This window comes from Pelmatolapia mariae, linkage group LG2, assembly GCF_036321145.2.
Source record: "Pelmatolapia mariae isolate MD_Pm_ZW linkage group LG2, Pm_UMD_F_2, whole genome shotgun sequence".
Lineage (NCBI taxonomy): Eukaryota > Metazoa > Chordata > Actinopteri > Cichliformes > Cichlidae > Pelmatolapia > Pelmatolapia mariae.
This window is the reverse complement of record NC_086228.1, coordinates 9,238,157-9,265,154: the sequence shown is the minus strand read 5'-3', so window position 1 is coordinate 9,265,154 and position 26,998 is coordinate 9,238,157. Positions and strand designations below refer to the sequence as shown.

The window sequence follows — 26,998 nt, the reverse complement described above, 5'->3', positions numbered from 1 at the left end:
GGTTTGACATGAACAGTATTTTTGCCCAACAAGGTGATTACCAAAGAGCTGTTGGCTGAAACTTTGGCACATCTCAGCATGGTGCAATGTGTCCTTAAAATTCTTACAAAACTGGACAAAAGTGTGAGGTCTACAACTATCTACAGCAGAACAGTATCTGAAAGTGAGGGGAAAGAAGACAGACATCTCTACTCCGTGTTAATAACACATGTTAACACAGAGTGGTGGCTCAGACTGCCATCTTACCTGTGATCATTCAAACAGTCTGGTTAAACAAGCAGCTAACGATATCTTTAGTCTCCAGAGTGTCGAAGAAAAGCTGCGAGTTTTACCAACAGTGCATGTTAGTGTCTGCGTGCCACTCAGGCGAGGTTCAGCTTTAAGCTTTACTGCTGCACACAAACACAAGACAATTTCTGCAAATCGAAGTGAAGCAGTGGGAGGTGAAAGTTGCTGTGTCAGCAGTTGTGGCTTTTAATTACCAGCTGTTTGCAAAAGGAAATAAGGAACGTGGTCCCTTTGGGCTGAACTGGTGGCAGAAAGTCACCTAATTGTGTTTTTTCATTCAGTCCGGCTGCTAATTGGCTCAATTGTGGCTCCTTTTCAGGATTAATACAAATCTGCTGACCAGTAAGAACCTTAGAACCAGACATGTCCAGTTTCTGCTCCATAGAGTGAAGTCTAGTGACAATGGTTAGCATGAAAATGTTAGTATTTCTATAACATTGTATTTTTATGGATGGTTGCAGTCATTCAGGCACTAATTACTAGAGAAAGTCCTGAAACTCTTATAAAGTGAGTATTACATTTCCTATGTGGGGTTCATGCCTTTAACCAGAGCGCTGATGAAGTGAAACGTCGTCCACAGAAGCTGCGGCTCAGCCCTCGGATGGCTCCAAGAGGAAAACGTGTTTCCAATGATGACATGGTGTATATGAAAAAGGCATTTTCTTCAGGGATTTTAGTTCATTAGAGTCTTTTCTGTTTGGCCTTTTGTCCAGGTGTAAACCATGTTTTAGGTCACTAAAAATGAAGCTTTTATCTTTTTATCTTGCAAAGTGATGTCATGAATATCTGAGCCGAGTCTTGTTGTCGCCATGTTGGTGTGACGAGCAGAGGGTAATTCAAACTGAGATTACACCAGTTCACATGTGATTAACAACTTATTGGCCAATGAAGATACTCCGATAATTCCTAAAATAAAAATGAACATCTTCATTTATTGAATAAGACTCAAAATTAGAGCCCAAAACCATAAAACGATCTGAAGAGTGTCCCTGTTCTCAGTCATCCTAAGTAGCTCAGAAAGGAAGTGACTGGCCGACTTTAAGTTCACCTTAATCCACGTCGTCACAAAACTTAAAGAAGTGAAGAGTTAACAGAGACCAGGCGAGCAGTGGGCTCTAGTCATCATATAAAAACATCCAGCTCTCCTGCACAGCCCCATATCTATCAACCATTGTTAAATTCCACAATACTGCAAAATGAAGCTTGTAGAAATTTGAAAAAAAAAAAAAAACCTAAATGTAGAAAAGAAGAAAATGCCATTTTAAATTTTTATACAAGTAGCACAAAAACAAGAACATCGGCAGATAGTCTGATTAGCCTTACTTAAAATAATGGATCAGGACCCCCTTTAAGCACCGTCATGTCCATCCATGGTAACTTTGATGGCAGGAAACATGCCCAACAGAAATCAGTGCCGTGGACTCATTGGAGGAAAGCGCTCACGTTCATGACCACGAACAGTCTACACGCTGAGCTAAACGCAGCGTGAAGCAGCTCATGCTAAACATCCCGGTCCAGTTAATTTAATTCCATCTCTGGCCAAGCTTCACAGGGAAAACGAGCCCCAGCGGACCCTCCCCTCTCCTCTCCTGCCCTCTCCCTCTCATTTGTGTCAATTAGGCGGTGGAAGGATTACTCGGACTGCCTCTGCGACGCATGTTGAAAAGCATTTGCACCTCGGGGAGCGGAGCACATGAACCAGGCAGAAACGCTCACACAGGCAGCTCCAAGGTCTCTGTCTGGCCTCAACTTCAATTCTGCAGAGCGGATAGGCAGCAGAGGCTGATAATTATCTGCCCTTTGTGGACAACTACAGTTACAGCCAACTCCAAACACACTCATGCATTGGTAATATTTAGGGGCTGATGTTCAGTCATACCGACTGCTCTGATGCTCTTACTCTGGGGTCATCAACAGAGTTTTAATCATGTGTGCTACGAACAACTTAGTTTTCTACCTCATTTGTGAGGATGTGATGACAAACGTCCAGTAACAAATCCCTCTAAAAATTTCCGAACCCAGTTCTGGATCGGCTCCAAGAGTTGGCGAGTTTTCAGATCCTTATGAGTCATCCTGCTAACACAAAGAGACTGAAACGCACAAACTTGGACTTTCAACATCTTTATTCTGAGAAAGTAAAGAAAGTAAAGAGTAAAGAAATGAGAGTGTTTTAGCAAATGAAGGTCTCACACATATGAAGGATGCAGGCCGTCAGCTGGATGAAGTTTGGAATATTTTACATTTCTTGATGTTTTCATGCTGAAATGCACTCATTTGATCAGCTGCAACCCGACACTTACGACAGAAAAGGGAAATTAAAGTTTAGATGAGTATTTACATGTGCAAACATTTACATGGACGATGGATGGATATATACACACACAGAACGACTTCCAGCCCTGCATGAGGTGGATTTCACAGGTGAAGGGAAACCAGAAGTCTGTCATCTAATGCCACACGGACACCAAAGACACACGACAGCACAGACGCTTCACTGTGAGGCGTCGACAACACCTACAAGCCCGCAGTTAAAACTTGCTATATTAGATACATGCAGCTAAAACCTGATGGCGTTTGTTTGTAGCGACTGATCATCGGGCACTAACGCAGCTGTAATATTCACAAGAATATCTGGCACATTTTTAGGGGGTTTTAATCCCTGCACACCTGCCACACTCCTCCCAGAGGATCCTGAGACCCTCACAGGCTCCGCCTCTTGCACCTGTGACCTTGTTCTGTTTGTCACCGCTCACAGTTTGACCCAAAGGTGAGAGCAGGAGAACAGCTGTACTGTTTAACAGCTGCTGTGTCATCCTGGTGAGTCTGCTGTGATGAGATACGAACGATCTCCTGGCACTTCGAGGCGTTCCCGTCAGAACTGCTGTGACCCTCGACCCAAGCAACAGCGGATTTTTAGCTTTTTAAAGCAATTTTAAAACTATAGTCAAAGTGAATAAGGCAGAAATCAAAGTGCGAAACAAACATGTTTACTTCTAAACTGGGGGCTGCGTGAAGCAAAGGTGTTTTACAAGGCTCCAAATTTCACACAGTCTCGGCGACGGCGTCTAATCTGGATGTTAAAACCGAGCGCGGTTACTGAGGTAGTTTGATTTTTTGACTAAAACACCACAAACAATAATCAGTCAAAAGGATAAATTACCTCTAACCCCCATACCATCTCCTACCTTCTCCATCATCATTAATCTGTTAGATTGCACTAAAAGGATGGACTTGATAAAACATGACTGCCAGGTACAAACAGAACATGACACAGCAGTGAAACATCGAGCACCACAGGTTCTCCACGCTCCTTAATCGTAGACATGTCACAGATTTATCCTGAAACAGCTGTGATGTCCAACAGCAGCAGATAAAACGAGATAAAAGTTCAAATGTGCACTAAAATGGTTTCAAATGGCCCGAGCAGGCCTCCGTCCACCCGCTGGGAGTCACGTCACTTCATCACTGAACCAAGAAGGTGGACGGCGTCTCGTCGCGCTTGTGTCCGTTGCGGGCGATGATCTCCACGATGGCAATGTAGGTCCCCGTGACGAAGCCGATCAGCCCCACCAGGCTGATGACGAGGTTCTTGACTTTCACCGGCAGCGACAGGCCCTCGCCATAGAAGACGATGAGCTGCAGCAGGGGTGGGAAGATGAGCGCCAGGAAGCTGCTGCTGACCGAGCCCACCAACGAGATGACGAGGTCCAGCTCTGGGATCAGGATGGCGAGGGCACCTGGGATACGAGAGGAGGAAAGAAGGACACAGTGAACAACATCATCTTTAAAGTGGAACATGGCCTCAAACATTTCTAATGAGCTCAGTGCTTCTACAGGAAACAATCCACGGTTCTCTAAAAGTTAATTTTCCTCTGGGCGCACACCAAACCCTCTGTAGGATTTCCAAAACACTTTTATTCATGAACAACTGTGAGGCCAAAGGTCAGGCTGCACACTGATGATGTCACATAGGAGATGTTCCTAACACACCTGGACCAGCAAACATGTCAGACAAAGGAGGATTATTCTGAACTGTGAATCATGCAAAGCTTATCTAACAGACTGCTTATTACCACAGAGCTGGAAATGAGAAGAGGAGGTGTGTTTAACGAGCAGTTTCAAACCTGCTGGATCATGGTGTGGCCGCTCAGGTGAACATTTGTCATACTGAATCGTCACCTGACGGCTGATTAAAGGCACCTGGTGAGCGTTGGATCTCAGTGAACGCTTGACTGCCAGACCTTTTGTTTTCGATGATTAAAGACGAGTGTCCTCATCTTTCCTGATAGCGAGTCTGTTGCCCATTAATTTTTAAATCATGGGCAACGTAAAGTTGGCGCTGAAAAAGGAGAAGTGAGGGCTGAGAGATGAAGTGAGGTCAGAGAGCAGCAATAGCCAGAGGGGAAGACGGCAAACTGAGGAGGCGGCGGGAGAGTTTGTTCTCACGTGTTGGTGGAAGCGCCGACCGTGACACTGAAGTCACCGGGGACCTGAAGTGCCTTCACCTGTTGCCGTGGAGATGGGCATAAAGGGCGATGGCCGACCGCGCTCATACAAAACAAGCGGCCCGCTGACAGGACGTCAAAGCGTTTGCCTGAAAATGTTTGCACATGAGCAGGTTCGAGTCACGCTCCTCTCTGTGGCAAGCGCACGGGACAAATCAGCTGATAAAACATTTTCTCAACCAGAATCGATCGTGCTCAGATCTGTCAGATTAACCTCTGGGGCAACGGCAAAGTCGAGCTTTCACACAACAAGAGCGGAAACCTGTCACCTCTGGGGACCGGCTCCTGAAGCCTGCTCTTCAAACTCCATTTGAAGCTTTGCAGTTTACCGGGTCAAGAGCTGTGAGGCAAGTGAGGCTTATTAGAGAACATGCTGAGCCTCTCCGGGGAGGAGGCGTGGTCCCTGGAGAGGAGGCGTGGATCTTCAAAGTGCGGAAGAGAACACTCTGAGCACGCTAATTTGGTCGTAGCACTTTGAGGGCTTCAGAGACAAAACAAAATTTTTCTGCCTGGGTTTAAAAAGAGAGAGAGAGAGCATGCTACACACTGAAAGATGAAGACTAGGAAGGCTGGGCATCACATCATTGTATACGGATTATCCATTGTTTAAATGTCCCGGGCAGTCGAAAAGGAGGTAGAGCTGTTGAGAAATGCTAGGAGCTAACTGGGCGCTAACCGTGTCATTTAAAAACATTAACTGTCGCAGTGTTGGCAAAGAGAGGAAGTGACGTAAGATTTGCGCATGCGTGGTACCGACTGGATTTCCAGTACGGATCGGGTAGCGACACACCCGGCCCATCCTTCAAATTTTGGGAAAAGGAGGACGCATTTGTTCGCTGTGACGAAATCGGCCTACAAATGCGGCCTCAGGAGGATGCAGCCCATGAATTTGGACACCCCCTATAGCTTACATTTATTCTGTAAATAAACAGGAAGGTGACATAAGGTTTACAGAGTCAAAGTTCAAAGACGAATCAAATACTACATGATGTTTATGAACACTGTGCAGGAAGGAAGCAATCACCTGACTGATTCTTACATGGTACATCAGGAGGAGCGACAATCATGGGCTCAGTTTACAGAGTTTAAAACAAGGGAATTATTAATCATCAATCCAAAACAAACATTCAACCAGAGTGGGCAGCCTACCCGTCTGCTGAGGCTTAAAAACATGTACAGCACAGTGTCATCGGCATAGACATTAAAAGAAATTCCAGAAAAAGAAAAACAATACAACTGGACCCAGCACTGAACCCTGCAGGAACCCTCCACAGGTTAGAGAAGCAGTGTCAGAGAACCAACTCACAGAGAACATCCTTCCACATAAAACCAAAAACAGAGCAGAGTCACAGATACCAACTAAAATTTTCATTTTAAATGACTCAATAACAACAACAGCCGAGAGAGAATGACGAGGTCTCTCCCTTCTGTGCTGACCTCGTCATGCCTTTAACCACACCCCCTCAGGTGTAGCGGTAGGGCTGCAGAGCGTACAGCATCAGTGCATCTCAGTGCCATTACCCTCTGTTCAGATGGCGTCAGTTTGGAATATGTGTATAACTTTCTATTTAAACCCACCAGCATCAACAGACACTGGGAAGGCCGGGCTGGTTTCACAGCCAGAAGAAAAATGGGGGTGCGGTGGCTTTTAGCCCGTCAGCGGGAGCCTGTGAACTGAGCCAAAAGCTTTTAAATGAGAGATTGACCCCCTACCTTCAGCTGCGTCCAGCAGCGGGGATGGTCCGAGGTGGGATCACAGATTTTTTGGGAGGGCTTTGGTCTACTTTTCTCCACAGGGAGTCAGAGGGTACCGGCGCCACTGGCAAACACTTCCCAGAGAGGAAAGCAAGCCTGTGGCGGCGGCAGGCAGGTGGGCTCTCTGATTGTCTGTCGCTCGGTGGACCGCACCTCATTAAAGATGTCGGGGGGGCTCAGTGTGCTCAGTAACTCCCGGGCCGTTTCACTGGGAATAACCGAAGTCTGCATAAGTTAAAGTTGTCTAGCTGGGAGCTGGCTTTTTTGGCAGAAGACTAAACTCCACAGAGAAAACGGCTCAAACTGTGAAAGCAGTCATTAGCTTAAAGAAGTCTGTGCTGCGTTATCAATGAGCCAGAGCCAAAAAGCTCTCCGCCCATGAGCACCACTCCAGAGACACACGCTCAGATTGATTTAGCCTCCGGGAGGGAAAACAGGTTATACTGCATTGTATACATTGCTCTGGTCTGGTATTTATCCCAGCTGTCTACTGTTTATATTTGATTCCTGCACAGTTGGTGTGGAGCACCCATAATTTTATTGTAAATGCACAATGACAATAAAGGGCTATTCTACTCTATTTTGCATCAGTGGGTACTTTAGCAACACTCTTACTGGATCTCATTCTGAGAGAAAGAAAAAAAAAAAAAAAAAAAAAAAGAGTTATGTATATTCTGCATGCTAACTTCCTGCAGCAGCTGCACAGTTTGCCTGCTTTGGGTTGAAAACCTTATTTGGGCTTTTTCCAGAGCCGAGGCCGGCCTTAGTGTGACACCTGGCCCGTGACTGAGCCTCGCTCCTCCTCTTCCTGATTTTCCCCGATGATAACTCTGCCCTATTTATCCATATTCCATCTTCTGCTGTTTGAATCCTGGAAAGTCAGGCTGTACATCCTGCTGCTGTTACTTCACCTTTGCCTGTCTCCTTGAAATGGCCTTTAGTATCACACGCTGGAAGATGCTCCACAGACGACGGGTTTTCCGACTTTAATGTGGGAAAGCTGGCTGCGTGCCTCGAATATGAAAAGGATTGCTTCAGTTCTGCTCGTGGACAACGTCAGAGGAGCTTCTGTACTCCAAAGGAGATGGGTGTCACCAGTGTCACTGCTGTCAGCAAGAACAGGAGGCTACGGCTCACACAGACTCTCAAACCTGGAAAACAGAAGCTGGAGAAACGTTTCCTGGTCTGACGAGTTTAAAGCATGGATCCATCCTGTCTGTGTCAGTGTTCAGGCTGCTGCTGGTGTGACTCTCAGTACCAGCTGAGCATCATTTAAACTCCACAGCCTGCCCGAGTGCTGCCGCTTCTTCAGTGTCTTTAGCAGGATAACAAAGCTCCGTGTCTCAAAGCTCAGACTGGTTTCTATAACATGACCATGAGTTCACTGCACCCAGACGGCCTCCACAGTCACAGATCTCAGCTGTGTGATGAAGTCACAATGACGTCATAAAAACACAGACCAAAATCCTCGAGGCTGAGCTCAGACACCCTTCAGAGGAAGCTCACTTCAGCCCTGTTATACCTTTCTGATGAACGTGTGTTGTAAAAGTAGATGATGATTAAAACTTGAAATATTCACACCTGTTACAGTCACAAAGACACATTTGGAAACTCTCTTTGATGCTTTTTCACAGGAAGAGGCAGCGTACCTTAATTTTTTAGGACATGCCCGAAGCCCATCTGAGTAATTGCAACTCCAGCGAGGAATAAAAAGAGTTTTCACTTGACCAAGAAACATAAGTCTGCCTGAGGAGGGACTCCATCCAGGTCAGAGCTGAGCAAAAGTCTAAACATCTCCCTGCGATTCAATTACAAACTTTTGTCGGAGGGGGTGGATGTGTCCCCAGTAAACTGCTCTTTTAGATTGTACAGGAAATGGTTAGAATTTCCTCGGAAAATAAATGATTATTTGAGCCTCTGGGAGTCACTGTGAGAGCAATCAAACTGGTCGGCCAGGTGGAGAAAGGATGCACAACCCCACAGTTACTGGTTCAATTTACCGTGGCTCATGGTCGTTTGAAATTACAAAGCTAGAAGGTAACAGAAGCCGTCACTGCAGCTCCTCCTCCCCGTGGGCGAGTGGGGACATTTAATCGAGGGGGGGGAGGGGGCGTCTCGGAGCTGCAGGGGCTGTAATCAATTTGGACTGACATGATTATTTATTTCTTTTTATTCAACCAGGAAAGCTTCTTTGAGGCACGACAGAGTTACAGACGGAGAAAGCACGATGTGATAAACGAAGTAAAAGTCGTCCGTCTCTCTGCCGCCATGCTACATCACTGCTGCTTTGCTTCAGTTCCAGGGAAACAATTACTTCCTGTTAATGAGAAGCTTTACAGTGTCTGCATCACAGAGAGCTGCAGGAGTCACAGAGAGAGCCCTCTCCGTTTAGAAATCACTGAGATTCAGACAAGCACCGGCAGCGAGACAACGTGCTCTCGAGGTAAACAACACCTTCCCCGTGCTCTCCGTCCTCAGGTAGACCATCGCCACGTGAATGTCCGTGACCCTGTCGGACATTTTAGGAGCACTTTGTCTCCCTCGTGGCTCAGACTCCACATGAAGGCAGCGCGACAGCTCTTCCTGCGTCTGACACTCAGGGCTCTCTGAAGTCATCACAAACACTTGTTTACTTCTTTAAATGCAATAATCTCACTGTAAACACTGACTGCCTAATTTATCCTGCCATGATGCTCTTTTCCATTCTGCTCCTTTTTCTACTGACTTAATGCCGGCAAGTGCACCCACACCCGTGGTTAAAGTATCGCTGTAACTACAGGAAACGCCAGAAGAAGAAAAGCCCAAATGAGCGTGACACTGGAAGCTGCACACACATGCTCCTCTTTGTGTTTCTCTCTCATCTTTCTCTCAAACAGCTGCTGACGACTTCAGTTATCGGCATCTGTGACAGTGAACAGGTGATGAAGAAACGTCCAGCGGTGTGTGCGGTGCTCTGCGCAGCTTTGATGAAGAGCTCGGCACGATTAAAACAGACTTGTTGGAAACACACACCTGAGTGTTTGCTCTAAGCGCAGAGTTGGCCTCGAGGAGCCGCTGGATTTCCTGCCAGAGCAGTTTAATAAGCATCAACCCGGCTGGTTACAGCGAGTGCACGGAGGTGTTCGCCCGCAGCTGCAAACACGACAGTTGTGGGAAACCACTGCTCTGTGGCGTGCGGCCATGAGGGAGGGGATGATGGATGTGGCTCCATGTATAAATGTGAGCTCTAAGAAGTTCAGTTCAGTTCATTTTTATTTCAAACATATACATTCACCAACATTTCATAATATCATTCCATGCAGTTGTTTGAAAAGGAAAAGTGATGATTCTCAAACAACAGCAGCGGGCAGCAGCGAGAGGAGAGGGAAATGCTCTGATGCGGTCTCACATGATTCCCTCCTGTTCCAAAAGCAGCAGCAGGTTTAACACAGAAACTCTGATTTTAAACTTAACAATCCAGATGTGACACAAGTGCAGACTTTCAGCTTTAACAGTGCAGTTTATACACAGCGTCCCACAATCTGATCACAGACACTGAGGACCCTCCTGATTCACCCGTCTTTCAACAGTCCGGTTCTTCAGATCCGTCCTTTTCTCCATTAACTCGTCACCTTCTCGAGGTGCTAGCCTCAGGGCGGGACTGAAACTTCAGCTTCAGACATGGAAAAGTCGTGAATTTTTTTTTTTTTAGCTCGTGTCTCATCCCGCAGCATACAGCTGAAAACAAGCATGACAAACAGGAAAGAAATTCACACACAAACACAGACAGACAGACACACACAATCACACACACACCTCGCTGTCCTGCCCAGCAAACACAACCTCCGTTAACCGTTATGAGTGAGAGGGCGCCTGACACAGGACGCATAGAGCTGGGGAACCTGCCAATGTTACCTGTAATCACACTGAAGTGGACTTCCTGTTCGCTTGGCCAATCAAAGTGGCCTTTCATGTTCCTTTTTCGTGCAGCACCAGGGTTCTCTCTCAGGCCTGGCTGGGTGTCAATGCCAGCCCACCTTGAGTGGCTTTGACATACAGCAAGGGAAAAAATCATGGTGTCTAACTCATTTAGATTCACCACAACAAACAGCAAAAACGCCACATTTTGCTCGTATTTCCTGGCTGTAGCTCAGGTGGTAGAGCAGGTCAGCTATTAATCGGAAGGTTGGTGGTTCGATCCCAGGCTCCAAGGCCCAAATATCCTTGGGCAAGATACTAAGCCCATGTTGCTCTCCGATGCACCCATCGGAGTGTGAATGTGCATAAATGTTAGACAGTAAGTGCTTGTGTGATTGGGTGAATGAATTAGTTGTATGAAAGTGCTTTGAGTGCTCAGACAGAGTAGAAAAGCGATATGTAATTACCAGTCCATTTACCATTTACTATTCAAGCAAAGACTTTTAAAAAGGCTGAAAACATAAAACCAAGTGAAACAGATTCATCACCCCACTCTCTGTGAAACTGACAGACGTGAGAAGGAAGTTTTACAACATACCTCAGGTTCTCCCACAGTCAGTAATTTATGCTTTCATCCATCAACTACCGCAGAGATCCTGAGCTGTTCCCAGACTAGCAGAGAGTCTACCACAGGGCCTGCTCCCAGAAACCAGATGCTGAACCATCAAACATGGCTGTGCACCGCCTGCACGTCAGAGTCCCTCCCCTGCCTCAGATGCTGTAGTGAGCCACCCTAATGAGGAAAATCATTTCAGCCAATTCTAATCCCAGTCTTACTACCCAGATCCCTAACCCCCATCCCCACAGGTGTGGACTCGGTTGGATCAGGCCTCTGTTCACCTCAGCAGACAGATAAAGTGTCTGCATCATTGCAGACGCCGGGGCAAACCCTCCCATCGCTCATGGATAAAATAGGATCCCTCCACCTGCCTCACACACCCGGAACAGAAAAGATTTTTACTGACTAACCCAAGTACTTCATTTGTTTCACTGCAGCTTTCACACTCTGCAAAGCCATGCAATGGGCCCTTTAGCAGGCCTCCGGGCCTGTTAGACACCCCTGATACAGAGTACAATAGGAGATGGGGGAGGGAAAACAACCAACGCTTGGTGTGGGGTGCCCGAGACGCTGACTGGCTGACCGTTGACGTGCTTATCTGCAGGAAAAACACATCCACTGCATTTTATTCTCACTCCCTGGACAGAAGCATGAGAAGTGGAGGAGAGGAGGGTGGAAGTGTAGGAGGATGGAGTTGCAGGGCGAGCCTGACCTTCCCCACCCAGCAGGAGGTCTGTGCTAAAGACAGAAATCCTCAGGCTGACCTCTCTACTTGCAGCCCAGCTCTGCTTCCTGTGTCTCTTTTAGCTCAGAGAGCCGCTGGTTCGGTTAAAATGCAAGACGTGGAGAATCATTTCTTACGTGTGACCTTTAGGGTCGATTATCAGGTGAAACCTGTATTCCCCGATCTCATAGTGGGAGCTCGGTGATGCAGTGATGCAGCTCTATATGGTCAAAAGCATGTGGACGCCTGACCACATGCAGCTTTCATGATTTGGAAAAACAAATGCAAGGAACAGTTTGGGTTAGTGGATAAGTGCTGTGAGCAGGTAGAGTTACACCCCACACTTCCAGAAACAAGCAGAAAGACTCAACACTTGTGCCGCTCGCTAAAACAAAGCGTTTCCCTTTGGCAGCAACCAGACACGGTTCACCGTGACATGAAAACAATTTTACCGTTCATGTCAGCCAACAGGAGGAGGAGAGGGAGGGGTCACCTGATAGCTGGAGTTGAGCGTGACTCAGTCATGCAGTGTGAAGTGGATTTTTCACTGATGTTTAAATATTTATCGGTTTCTCATCTTTGCATAAACTGTATGTGTATTAATGCCACTTCCTGCATGCTGTGAATAAACCAGCATTACCTCTCATTTATAGCCCGGCTTGTCTTTTTCCCTGCGGTGGTCTGAAATGCTTCGGCCCGGCAGCACCAATCTGGGTCCTGTCTCAGAGATCGGTGATGATGTGAGGGTGAACGTTCTCTGCAAAGAGACGCTGAATGGACTGCCCAAAGCGCTGACCTCAACCCCTTCCAGCACATTTGGGATAAGCTGGAACCCTCCGGGCCTTATCGTCCTGAGTAATGCTCTTGAGGCCGCGTGGGAACACATCCCTGCAGCCGGATCCCCAAATCTGCTGCACAGCCTGGAGCCAGACTAGTTTAATGCCAGTGTGGCTCTCAGCCATGGACTGCACCTCAATTCCAGTTTATCTGAATTTAATTGAGTTAGAAAATTCTCTTTTTCACATGGAAGTAATGAAACAGGACATTTCCATTTCATTTTAAATTCAGTTAATTAACCTCTGAAGACACTTTGACTGCTTTTCCTCTCCACGTGACTACGTTACTTCCTCTAAAAATACACGCTGCTCCATGTAAGATCTTTGACTCAGTTTGTCAGAGTCACAGAGTGGCACAGGTGAGCCAAAACAGGCGCAGGAAGCAAAGGCCAGAGGAATCCGTAAAAGGTGAACGTGTGCACACATCATGTTTGTGAAAGGGTAAAAATACGACAGTCGGCAACACGCAGCACAAAGTCCCAGCGGCACGCCACCTCTGTGCCACAGCGCTGTAAGAAACAACAAAGAGAAGAAGAAGAGAAAGCTCACGCGACGTCCACACGTCCTCTCTCGTTCCCATCAACAGCTCAACAGCACATGCTAGCTGCTCAGCTGCAGCCTGTGGCAAAGTGACTCAGACAAAGGAAGCACGCTCAGCGCCACGGCGAGTCTCGGCACACGCGGCCACACGGTGAGGGTTAACGAGGAAGCTGGGAACGTTAATGAAGAGGGAACGTCTGCTTCTGTCAGCAGGGACATGAAATCCTGGCCATCTTCATCACAGTCACATCACACACACACAGAGCTTTTAACACTGATGCTTCAAGTTTAACCATTCATCTGGTCCAGTCTGACATGATTGAGACCCAGGAACTGCTAACGGCTGTCAAACATAAGGCCCGGTGGCCAGAACTGGCACGGCAAAAGAGTCCAATCTGGCTCATAGCATGGCTTTGGAATACATGACAAAGGGCGTAAATTTTGGAATTTTATTTGGCTCCGAAATAAAAACTACACCGCAGTAACTGAGTATGAAAAAGTTTCTGTTTTTAAAAAGAACGGAGATGAGATGTAAACGAACAAAAATCTTGTGTTTTACTTTTTAAATAAAGTTTTCTGCACACGTATTTTTTACAGTTGTGCAGTTCCTGCAGCCGCAGTTCTTCATCATGTAGAAAGTTGTGCTTTTTCTGAGACTCTGACAGAAAGGGCGGTTACAGCGCTCGCTCCTCGAGGCTAAAGTCCAAATGAACTGAGCCGGTCCGGCTCATTGAGGATCAGAGTGGGCTCTAATGGCTCACCGTGGGAAACAAGTTCCTGCTCACCGTTAATAAACTAAGCTTCGGTACAGCCATTTAAAGAGCCCGCAACCTCTGAAGTGTTTCTACACTTCCGCACTATTTAGAACCTCGTATTATTAAAGAAGATGTTTTGTTGCTTTGCAGACAACACTCACAGCTTCTTCTTCAGACTTCAGACATGTTAGAAACCTGTTTTAAGAATGAAAAGTGGAAGCTGAAGCTTGCAGTGGTATGTGACTCAGCAGAGTGCCGATGCACATCTTCATCTCCAGCCACAAAGCAGAGGCTCTTCTTCTCATGCTTGTGGCTTTTTGGCATTTCTAATGTGATCAAACGGCAACAAACGAGACGTGGCCTTCAGGTAATCAATGTGAGACACGGCAACATAACAGCATCGACTGTAAGGAACACAGCCAAGTCGTGTAGCATTCACACCGCTGGCACTCAGAGGTTCTCTGATCTCCAGCAGCAGTCGCAGCTACGCTGAGCTCCTGCGCTCGCCCGCCATCTCTCTACTAAATTAGAATAGAGTGCTCACTTCAAAAGAAATCTGCCTGCGCTGAAATGAACTGACCTTTCGAGCGGGAGTGCAAGTCAGAGTGACGCTCGGCAGAGGGAGAGCTTGCTCAAGGCCGTCCACTTTTAACTCTAATCTGCCCGAGAGCTCACGCGGAAGCACGCGAGGCTCGGCTGGCCAGCAGCTCTTAGAGCGCCAAACACATTTGGGACATCAGTCAAACTCACTTCCTGTGACATTTTCCATCTTTGACCGATCACACTGCAGACAGACAGCACCTCTGTATAATCACACACTACACACACCAGTCACTAAAATACAGAATACAGCAGGAGACAGTCTCAGAGGCATCCTCAGAGCATCTACAGACAACAGCGCGCTGCCCCAGTCTCATCTCGTATTCACATTCAAAAGCTAAAGTAATCTCCTGCTCACACGTGCACGCAGGAGTGGCACCGTCCCTGCTGCAGCCCCTCCTCCTTTATCCCAGCATCCAGCAGAGAATCCCACCGGACGCTCGAGTGTTTTGATTTCTCCTCCTGTTGCTGAGCGTGGCCACGCTCATAGGACAAACGACCTGCAGACAGCCGGTGCGCGCGCGCGCCTTTGTTAGCTTATCAGGATGTGTGTGCAGAAACCGACAGAGTGAGGCAAATTCCATCTGCATAATTCAATCAGAGGCAATGAAGTAAATGAAGATCAACAGTGAGGCGTCATTCATGTGGAGAGCAGCGAGGATGACCTAAGAGCAGGAAACGGTATTCATCTTAAACAATCCGATAAAGCTGAATGGACTGCCCATAGCACCCACGTTACAAAGACCCGAGGCTCCATGACCAGCGTTTCCATCAAATTAACATCTCCACATGTGACGCCTCTACAGACAGTGAAGCCTGCTGGATTTATGGGTTACCTGCTGCACTACAGCAGTGATGTTCGTGGATTCTCCATGTGCCGTTCTTCCAGATGTTTAAGCTTCTCTAACAGCAAGCAGGAAGCTCATCTCAGCTGCCTATGTCACTCATTTTCATTGTTTTTTAAATAATGAAGCCTTTTAATGATTCTCTCCCATCATTACAGGAGATGATCACACAGATCAAATCTGCTCCAAACAGGTCAGAGGTCCATTTTTACCTGATACCGCGATCATCTTCTACCCTGATTCTTCCTGGGTACAGTTCTGCAGTACTTTTAGAGTCACCTTTAGAGTCCGTGTGGAGAGCACACCTGAGCCTCACACTTTTTTAACATAACAGACCCAAGAGGGCTCAGTTTTATTGTTGGATGCAGAAACTGTATTTATTGATTAATTTTATGGCCTTTATGATAAAAAACAAAGTCTTTAAATATGAAAATGATCAGTCTGTACTTCAGTGAAGATTCATCTTCATCCAGTGTCCTGATCCTAATCTTGAGGCCGGCAGATGTTGAGCAGCTGATGGAGGAGACCAACAATAAACAGCTGGTAGTTGAAGTTAACTACCAGTTAAGCAGCAGGGAGAGAAAGTCTGTTTCTGTGCTTCCAGTCTGTAAGGTCTGTGAAAGGATAAATACACCCCCACTTTCAAGAACTGCTCTGCCTTTAATGTAAATATAATGATCCCTCAATAGGTGGAAGTGTGCCCCCTGCTGACTTCAGCGTGACTCAGCAGCGCTGCACACAATCAGGCACGAGCCAGCAACACAGTTAGAGAATGAGCGGTCATGGCCAGATGGGAATCGATTGCAATTGGAGGACTACTGCAGCTATAAATAGCCTGGCGGGGCTATTACGGGGAACTGTTGGCTACTGCTGGAAACCCGGAGGAGGGAGAGGAGCAGGCGAGGGAACGCATGTGAGTGCGAGATGAGGACACGTGGCTTTGTTGTCCCTTCACTCGCCACCTCAGAGGGAGGCCAGACAGGATGTGTTTATCAGCTAAAGCTGCACCCACAGTTGGTCAGTGCTAAGAATCATCCAATCATAATCCTAAAACAGGCACTCAGATGTCCTGGGCGGTACGGTAACCTTAGCAGCCATATTATTGGTCAGATAATGTCCAGTTCAGGGACTCCAGTTAGCTATGGTGAAGCCTATCAGACAGCTAGCAGCTACAGCCACCTGTGGTGCCATCCACCTGTCAGTCAAAGAGGCCCTGTACAGCTGTTATGAGGGTGAAATTATCTACAGAGACCAACAGAGACCAAAACAGTCTGTACCAGCCTGTAAGCATGTTTCTTTTAACACGGGAGTCTATGGGGAGTGGCTCATTGCTGCCTCTGCTGGACACCAGAGGAACTGCAACCAAACTTTTCCTTGTGGACATTTTTAGATTTTTATTTAGTCTAGGAGTTAAAAACAACAACAACAAAACAAATGACCCAGAGCTCACAGTCTCAGTGAGCTCCTTGTGTGCAGGTTCATTCACACAACAAGTACAAATGAGTCTTTTTCACGTATGTCTGCTGGTTTTTAATCCTCTCTGATTCAATAGGAACACAAACAGGGATGTTCCAGGTACTGTGGACTCTCTGCATCTGTGGGAGTACCTGGAACTAATTAGCCACATAGGGGCTCGAGTCAATAGTTCCACAGGAACCAGAACCAAGTCCAGGTAATCAGCTGAAACAACTGTTACTGACGGGATTAAAGAGCAAAACTCAGCAGCAGCGACCTTCTAATGGGACGCTTCTGTTACTATGTCTAAGAGTAAATGACTCTGCTACCCCTTTTAGCTCCGCTCTAGATAAAAGCACAAAGACAAGGGAGGAGCAGATCGTACACGTGCTGTTTGCCTCATTACAGCTCGTTAAAGAGCCTCATTTGTCAGCGGGGCCTTGGCTGTGGTGCAGACTCAGTTTTCTTTGCAGAAATAAGCCTAATAAAAAATACAATAAAGGAGGCGCCTCACAGAAGTACACTCAGGAGCAGCCACACCGCTGGCTCTGCTCTCCTGCGTCAGCACACACCACTAACACCACTAACGTGAGCCGACTCCACTGATGGCAACTCCAACAGCAGACCTTTCATCTGCTGTTAAAGATTGACAATTTCACATTAACCTAAAGCCGTGCTGCTCTGTGAAGCTCTGCAGTCTGAAGACTACAGAGAACAGAATAAAAGAGGTTGAACATAGAAACAAGCAAGCATTCCCACACCAGACCCAGGATACTCCTCCTGCCTGGATTGGCTCGCTCGGAGTCATCCTGGTCTGATACCTCCTGGGGGAAGAGCTCAGAGGAAGACCTCGCAACCCCAGACGGGGTTTGGTGACAGTCACGACAGTTGAATGGTGAGAAAAGGAAAGTAGCAAACTGCTTATAACAGATCGGGGTCTTTGGTCTGGGTTTGTTCTCTAAAGAACAAAGGCAGAAATGAGATTTCTTTAAATTGATTCCCCGCACAAGCAGCAGCTGAGATGATGCTGACAGTGTTTAAAAACCACGACTCTGCTCAGAGAGCTCACATTAGAAACGCATGAAGGGAAATCTGAGCAGAGGAGTGGAAATCAGCCCATGCTGTGACTCAATGTTCAGAATAAACATACAGCGGATATAGTGGTGGGTCGTGTGATTAGGTAGAGGAAGGGTCCATAAGGGGTCCATGACCCTCTTGGGGACACCTCAAATCTGGGAGTCTCCAACAACTGTCCAGATGCTTTTCTTTCCAAGCTCCTTGGACGACGAACCTTCACAACATACAGCAGACACTTTAACCCACATGTCTGAGAAATGGTTGCATAAATAACAGTAAGAAGACGAGTTCCTTTGTAAATCCTGTGACAGCATAAAGTCGTGTGTGCTGACACGCGTGCCATTTATATTCATACATAAGAAAGCTCGGCTCTCGGTCTGAAACACGTTGCAGTTGAGCCTGACATCGTGTGCAGATTTAACAGCCCGCCGCCCGACACACCGCAGACCCGCTCGTACTTACACGTGAAGATGACCATGACAGCACGCAGCAGTAGGTCGATGGCGGTCTCCCACTGCTCCGGCACACAAGCCACCATGGATGGTATGAGGATTTCTGCTGGGACATAGAACTGCAGGGCGAAGGTGATGAAGATCCCGAAGCAGTACAGGAGCTTCACGACCTGGTACATCCTGGAAAACGGGGAGGAAGGAGTGGAAGGAGTCAAAGAATGTGTGGAAAAATGTGACCTATTCCGCTCATTTCCTTATTATTACTCCTAGACTCTGCTAGAGTAGCTTTGCATGACTCATAGTTCAAAATAATGCTTCTTTATCTGCCTTGGTGCAGCACCTATGTTTTAAACAAGTCGTTTCACCTCCCCCCTCTTTAAGTGAACTTTCTTCTGATTGGCTGCCACTCACCTACAGACAGTTTAAAGAGCAGGTAGGTGGAGCTTGAGAGGATTTCCACTCTCACCGAGACAGAGGCAAGGCAGAGAAAAACCCTTCAAGGATGAGTGTTTATTGCCTCGGTGTCCTGCTGGAGAGAGGGGGTAGCTTGTGTGCCCCTGAGCAAGATAAGAGCTGATTTAAAACCTGATGAAGCTGTCACTCTGACCTCAGCATGCTCTGCACTTTTGGAGACTCAGTCAATCCACCACCGCTCACTTTCTACATCACTGAGCTGCTGCATGACCCCAACGTCATGCAGATGTAGGGGCTACTGGCACGTCTCCACCTTCAAGGTGAAATTCAGAGGTCAAGAAGACCGAGTCCTCCTGATGACCCCGATTGAGGCAACAAGCCAAAATGTGTCATTTCAACGCTGAGGGAAAATGAGTGGTGGCACACACTTTTGCACAGTGCTGCTGTCTGCATGTTCCCACCTTCGCTGTTACTGGATTCTCACAGAGACTTCAGGACCTTTTAAAGTTTGGAGCAGTGTGAGGGTTACCGTGCATACACCGCCTCCTGCTCTGTCCTGTTTAATATGAGCATCCAGCGCTGGAAACGCGGTTTAAGGTATGCTGAGGTGCACTTGCAGCAGGACTCCATGTTCAACATTCATCAAATAAACTGAGGAGGAATGCGTATAACACAAACCGTCTACATCGACTTTCCTCTTTCCTCGCTCACTGCTTCAAACGGAGATGCTCATAATTACTGCCTTTGAGTTTCCAACCTCACCGAGGAGCCAATCTACTCCACTAATTAGCGCCATTAGTCCAGAGACGGGAGGTATTTGATTCGCGCCTGGATCCTGCAGCCGGGATGATAACCACGAGTAATGAACAAACAAATCCATACAGCTTTTACTAGCTTCGTTTGTTTTGAATTGGACAGAATGAGACTGCCGCGATTCACAGTTGAAGCAGTATTTGTCTAAGCAGCTGTCTTCCTAACAGGCGCCACCATCAGATTTATGGTTACAGCTTCCTGTAACAGGAGAAACAAATGTGAGCTGCTCAAATTAAACGACCTCGTCAAGCGTGTTTCATTTGGTTTATGAATTCCGATCCAGCCTGAGACGGTGACGGGGGGGTGGGGGGGTTAACTGGCCCCCTGCTCTCAGATATAACCTGCTCCAGAGCTTGTGCAGCATGTGAGCACAGAGCCAGGAAACTGAAGGAGAAACCAGTAACAGCAGCTCTCACCTGGACTTACTAAAGTAATGTAAACACATTCAGATCCATGGCTTCCTGATTCATTCATCATGCGGTGTCCGCAGGTTTCCTGATGCAAATACAACAAGCTGTGGATGTGAAGCATCAGCTCTGAGTATCTATCTATCTGTCTAAAACACAGTAAAACAGGTTTGAATATTTTAATGAGACACTGGGTCCCAATCCTGCCACCTTTCTTCTAAACAATGAAGATTTAAGTCTCTTTGCTCTTCGGCACATCGCATCTGCTGAGTCTGGACCTTCCACACTGTGCTTCAGTTTAGTTTAGGAGGTTTGGACTTGTGTATTGAGACGGACCTGTGCCAAAAACACACACAATCACACACAGCAGTTTGTGTTCCTGGAGGTTTGAGGCAGTGACACAACAGGAGGAGATGTGTTTGGGTGGAGTCATCCTGTGGTGTCTTATGTGATTCTCTGAGCGCTGCAGGACATTAACCAGCACAAATGTTTTTAAACATGCCGACTCGACTCGATTTCTAATCCTGGGCGTTGTGGCGGTATCTCACCAGCAGTTAGGCAGGTTCAGCGTGATGCTGCCGCCGATGTGCTCTCCAAAGCATATGTATCCTATGGTCCCCAGGCTGATGTAGAGGAAGGTGACGATGCCCATGCCCAAATAGAGAACCTGGGTGAACCTCTGAGGCCTCTGCATCTTGTTCTCCAGGGGCAGAACCTGCAGAGAGAAACACTGTTAGCGGAACATTTCAGTGACACGTGAAGGCTCAGCGGTGTCTGCTCACGCCGTGACGCCCTGAAAGCTTGCCCTTGTCTGCAGGAAGCTTTGCTTTTTTATAAACCAGATTTAACTGAATTAAATGGACCTTTTGGAAAATGTGGCTTATCAGCCAGGCTTTATCATTATAAAGACAAGCTTCACTGTATGGACAGGAAAACGGCCGACTCTGAAACACACGTGTCTGCAGCGCAGATGTTAGCGGGAGTCATTCGATGCTTTGAAAAATGTCAAAATGAGGCAAATGTTCTTAAATAAACATCAATAAAGTGAAATAATAACATATCAATAATGTATCTGTAATGAGTACTCGTGACATTAACACTGGGTTACACACCGTGTGTGCTTCAATGGTCACCGGTGAGCGGCGTTGGACTTTAAATGCTCTGAAATCGGACTACTGATTTTGACTCACGCTGTGCTTCATACTGTGAATATCTTCCAGCTCTGAGCGTACACAGGGGTGGGTGCAAATCTGGCCAAAATTATTTTTGGCCTTTTTCTGTCTTTCTTCGACAGATACAGAGAAGACTGACCAGAAAGCGGAGGGAAACATGCGGCAAAGGGCCGCGGGTTGGACTCGAACCCGAGCCGGCCGCTCTCAGCCATGCAGCATATGGTCGCCTGCTCATCCAAATTTGGCACTTTTTAATTCAAATATGACAGTATTAGAAAATGACTGTGAAGGAGTCACAGCTTGAAGGTGAGCCTGGCCTTTATATGTAGATAACAGGAGACCTTTCATATGCTGACATGAGCCCTCAAAGTTTACCCAGAATGCACTTTATTACTCTGACAGGTGACTCACACTGACACTCGCAGCTGCACAGATCCCAGATCTGTGACACGTGATATCTGCTGCACTGATGAAGACACGAGGCCTCAGAAATGCTGGAAAAATGATTAAAAAGCACCGTCTCGGTGTGCTCTATGGGCCTGTAAATCTGAAAATATTTATAGTGATGTCAGAGTTTGTATGCCTGCATTAATTGCACAGTCAACAGACGTAGGTGAACACGGGGAGTTTTACAGAGTAAAATCATTCACAGACTTTACATTACACACTCTGTTATTAAAAATGAGGAGCACCTCAGAAATCACACCTGACATTTATGACAACAGCGTGCTTACACCTGGTACAAACACAGGCTGGTCAGTGGGACGTGCTGGTGTAATCCCCCTCTTTCTGGACCCCTGCTGCTCTCCTATCTCCAGCCCCCCCCCCCACACACACAGCAGCGTTATAAGCATGATGCCTCATTTGCACAAAGAAATCTAACGGTAATGCAGGGGGAGATAACAGTGCCGTTTATAATCCACGTAATCGATGCACACAGGTGTTTCACATCGATAAAGTCATAAAAGGGGCTTCGGCAGCACGTGCGTGAATGTGTTACCATCAGCCGCTCACTCACCACTCCGATGCCTTCGAAGGCAAAGATGGCCGTTCCGAAGAAGAGAGGGTAGTCTTTAGCTCTGCCAACTTTCGGGAGGTCAATGGGGTTTGGGATGTTCTGTAGAGAAACAAAACAAAATAGAGCCACAGCCAGTTAGAGCTGTTCTTCACCTAATCGCGTCCTCGCTACACTTAACACGATTAGCCGAGAAAAAGCTGCACAATGAAAATGAACTGCTGCAGACTTAAAAATTACAGATGGAGTGAGGTGTTAAACGTTATCTGCACGACAGCCCTGTTCTGCACAGCAATACAAATAAGAAAGCATCCGCTCACAGAGCTCCATGCAAGCAGCTCGGCCAGCTGTGTCAGACACATGCCATTATTTCTTTATCTTTTGGCTCTTATTTTGAAAATTCAAACTCTGGTCTGGGACATCAATGATTCTTTCTCTACTGCGAGATGGAGGGTCACCTAAGCACTAAATGTACTACCTGTGCATGATTTATCATAAAGCATGTGTCTGTGTGCAGGTATCTGCAGAGGAGCACCGAGTTGACCTTCTGTCTGCAAACATCGACTGGATGATGCATTTCATTAAAAAAGGTCAGCAGGATGAGCCCGAACCCTGAAAATTATCTGAAGTGATTAAAAAACTACATTATTATTATCATCATCATCCTGGAGTTCAAATCAGAGCTCATGCCGAGAGGAAAAAGTCCCACCGAGCAGTAGAAGAATCCAGATTGTTTTCAAAGCTGCTCGTGGCCTTTATGCTCTGCTTATCCCCAAATGTGCTGCTCAGATGATCCATCAGCCACAGTCATCTCACAGGCTGCACACACAACCTCCTCCACCACGTGCTAATGCAGGGAGCTCTTACTTATCCAGGTAACAAACAAGCTTCTGCTCAACGTCACGACTTAATGAGACCACAGAAAGTGAAAAACGAGGCTACAACCTTGACTGAAGGTCAATCAAATCAGAGAGAAACCTGCGGCTCACCGTGAGTGAGTAGTAGTAGATCAGGAACAAACTGGCCGTCATGGCCACGTTGGCCCCCAGAGAGAACGGGGCCAGGCACTTCAGGTTGCGGATAAAGACCAGCAGGATGATGGCAGGCAGGAAGCAGAGCATGTAGAGGCGGGAGTCAAAGCTCGGGACCAGGACCTGGGTCTGGTTGGTGTAGTTCGTCTGGCAGCTGATGGTGGTGGCGTTGGCAGCTTCTACCACCTGGTGAAGGCAGGTCAGATAAAGAGAGAGGATGATGCTCATTCTGCTGAAAAGGTCTTAAACACCAAAGGAGTGATTACAACCCAGGACTGGATAGAGATGGTCTGCAGGCTCAAACCAATCAGAGCTGGCAGTGTGTGCACGTTTTCTGAGACATAAAATCATACGAAGTTCTCTCTGTGAAAATAAATAACAGAGCAAATATCACGTGTCTTTCAAAGTAAGAGCATGGAGCTTGTCCACCTGGAAATGGAATGTGTTGTCTTCTCCGAAGGTTGAAAACTGTTGATATTTCAGGTCTGTGTTTGTGTCATGTTTCTGTTTAGCTCTTCAACACACGGCTCTGTATTTACTGAGCCGAGTCAGTCTGAATCTCTGAGTAAAATCACCGCCCACCCAGATGTTTCACTGCTGCTTCAGCAAAAATGAGCGGACACAAAATACATGCAGGCAAGCGGCACCCCCTAGTGGCTAAAAACTGAACTACACAAACTGAGCCTGTCTTGACCTCCATCATTTCCATCACCTCACACAGTCCCTGCTGAAATGAGTGATAATCATCTGATTTTCCTCCATATCAGTGTGTTTCATGGTATTCTATTCTCTCAGTAAAGACAAAACCACAGGAGTATGAACCGAACATAATTAAATATTTACTCATGCAAACATCCATAAAATTATTAGATCATGTGTTTACTCTACAGTCAGTCTGTCTGCACTTTCTTTAAACTGAGGCGGGTGGATGAAGCTCAGCATGCCTCCTCACACTCGGCCTGATAGGACAGATTACTTCTGGAGAACATTTTCAGGTTTTCCATGAGTGCAAAACTTAAAAATGTTGTAACATGGCACGGCCTTCTGGGTGGCTCACCTGCATGCAGGGGTTTGATCTGGAGTTATTACAGCTTTCTATTTTTTTATTTATTTGAATGTATCTTTAAATCTTTCATTTTCACTTTAGTTTAGCTTCTAGGATACTTTTAAAGTTTCACTTTTAGTTTTTATAACTTTCAGAGTCAGTCTTGTTTTTTTATGAAGAAATGATCCGTACTGATTTATGAAGTTCAGATCAGTAAAACAAAACTAAAACATCTGTGAGGTCACTGAGGTCACACTGGCTCCAGCTCTTTGGTTATCAGCCCAATAAACACCACAGGTGAAAATCACATGGTACAAAAACACCTCACTCTGTAACGCTGACAGGGACAATTAAACTGTGTTTGTGAGTGCGTGTGTGAGTGTATCTGTGAGTGTGTGAATGTCGGTGTGTCTGTCGGTGAGTCTGTGAGTGCATCTGATTGTGTGAGTGTGTTGACCTGCTTGACGTTGTCACTGAGGAAGACGAAGTAGACACAGCAAAAGCCCAGCTGTGTGATGATGAGGAACAGGTTGACGGTCCGCCTGAGCGAGACGATAAAACAGTTAAAACACAGAACAGGACGATGTCTCTCTGATCACATCTTTCATTCTTTGAGGTTCACAGGTCTGAAAGAATTTCCTTTCCTTTAAAAATGTACGTTTTTTATTTATAATTTTATTTTTCTTATGCCTGTGGGACTAAATCTGACATGTTTACATGTTTTTACATATTAAAATTAATTTGTTTTCTTGACGGTGTCTAAAGAAACACCGAGCAGAACAGGTGAGCATGTTTCTTACTTTCCCCACTGTGAATGTCGCCTCAGCCACGGCACGTTTTCCATCCCGTACTGCACCGCCTCGCCGTAGGTCAGAGATGGTCGGTTCATCCTGCAGGGGGGGGGGGGGGGGGGGCAACCAGGTGTCAGTCAGTTTCAGCTAACATGAAGCTAAATAACCAAACTGAAAATAACCAGCACAAAAAAGTCGCCCCCTGCTGGGCATAAAAGTATCCAGGTTTAAAGTACTGGCTTCATTTTACAAGCCTGGAGAAGCCATGTCCATCTTTAATATGCAGTTTATAAGTTCACTGCAGTAAACGCCCGCCTGAACACAAGCTTAAGCTCCAAAGCCTGTGTGAACAAAGCAGTTCATCTGGTGTCCAGCAGAGGCAGCAGTGAGCCAGCCCCCACATGTTTACAGGCCGACACAGACACTGGTTTAGTCTCTATAGATGATTTATAACTCAGCTGCTTAAATTGCATTAAGGCCTCTCTGACTGACAGGTGGATGGTGACACAGGCAGCTGTAGCTGCTAGCTGTCTGCTAGCGTCACCGGAACTGGACTGTGCTGTTGGAGGCTTTTGGAGCATTTTAATGACATCATGTGACCCATAACATGGCTGCTGCGAGGTTACTGTACTATCAGAGTGGCTCACACATGTCCTGACTTTGGGACATTTCAGGAGCCCAGAAGCACATGAAATGAGCTAAAGTGATAAAACCTGCAGAAACCCTCTGAAGTAAAAACAGATAAATGTTATATATGAAGAGTTAAAAACAATAAAATCCTTAGTAAGGCTTGCACACATATGCACATGCCCAACGAGCTGACAAAGAAATAAGAAAATTAAGTTTAGTTTTAACCCTTATTGGGTAACTGCGGCTCTTCCATATCTACGACAGAATCAGAGAAGTGAAGACTGACTCGGCAATAATGAAACCTCTAAAAACAGGAAGGGCTGCAACCACTTCTGTGTCTCCTCAGCTGATACGTGACGATGCAGAGGTGTACATTCAAGCTCGCGATCTCCTTGATCCTTTTAATCCCAACTAATGGATCGCCGTGTGAACTGGGCAAAGGGCGGGCGAGGGGTGGACGGGCAGGTTCACAGTCACAGGTAGTACACTAATTAAAGTCTAATAATGACTGCACTAATCTGCTGAGCTGCCACATGTCACCAGCTACAGATAAGCACCAGTATTCTGGGTTTTCGGCCACATGGCTTCACTTATGTAATCCCACTAAAACTGAACCGATGTGGCGATCCCCACGGAGAGGTGGGGCTGATCACAGGTCACGGTGACAGTGTTTGGTAATGTCTGTGACAGCTGATGAGCCTCAAGCAGGAACAACAGCAAACACAGCGAAGCCGCTGCAGAGCAAACATGCGAGGACGAGTGTGGTTTTAGTGCAAAGGAGATTAAAATGAGCTGCGCTTGATCTGCTGCGAAGGCATGAAGGATGCAGTTCAAACAGAAAGACTCAAAGCAACGAGGACTCGAGCACAGCTTACAGAAACCCAGCCTGACTTCTCCAGTTAGTTAAAAATAATAAAATAAAACGTGCAGCTCAGAGACATCGTAAAACAGACAGGATTCATCATCAGCACTGGATTCACTGGCTCTGTGCATCAACATACAGCTGATTTCTCAGCAGAGGCACAGACTCAGACTGTTTTGTTCTCATGATCTGATGATACCAGCGTCACATGACACCGGCCCACAAACCCAGTTTAATTTGCTCTTGTGCCTCATGCTACCTCATCTATAAATATAAGGCATAATGGTAGCAGCTTTTATCGCCTAAATATACAAAATCAAAATTAGTAAAGCTTTAAATTACATGTGGTGGAGGACACCCTGCACCCGCCTTTAGACTCACAATTTTATCACATGATTATTGCTTTAACTGGAATTTTAATGTGAAATACTCAAAGTTAAAAAAAAAAACCCAAAAAACTAGTCATTAGA

General features: G+C 46.5%; 1 protein-coding gene across 1 annotated transcript in view; it reads right to left on the bottom strand.

The window, feature by feature from the left end:
• Positions 1–2,393: 2,393 nt before the first annotated feature.
• slc36a1 (solute carrier family 36 member 1) overlaps positions 2,394–26,998 on the bottom strand; it is a 30,055-nt gene continuing 5,450 nt past the window's right edge. The window contains exons 6-12 of the mRNA XM_063492654.1: positions 25,046–25,135; positions 24,703–24,787; positions 23,159–23,386; positions 22,173–22,271; positions 20,531–20,697; positions 18,359–18,528; positions 2,394–4,025 (exon numbers count right to left, since the gene is read on the bottom strand). Of these exons, the coding sequence (XP_063348724.1) occupies positions 3,751–4,025; positions 18,359–18,528; positions 20,531–20,697; positions 22,173–22,271; positions 23,159–23,386; positions 24,703–24,787; positions 25,046–25,135 (1,114 nt within the window). The 3' untranslated portion in view covers positions 2,394–3,750. The remainder of the gene's footprint in view (positions 4,026–18,358; positions 18,529–20,530; positions 20,698–22,172; positions 22,272–23,158; positions 23,387–24,702; positions 24,788–25,045; positions 25,136–26,998) is intronic.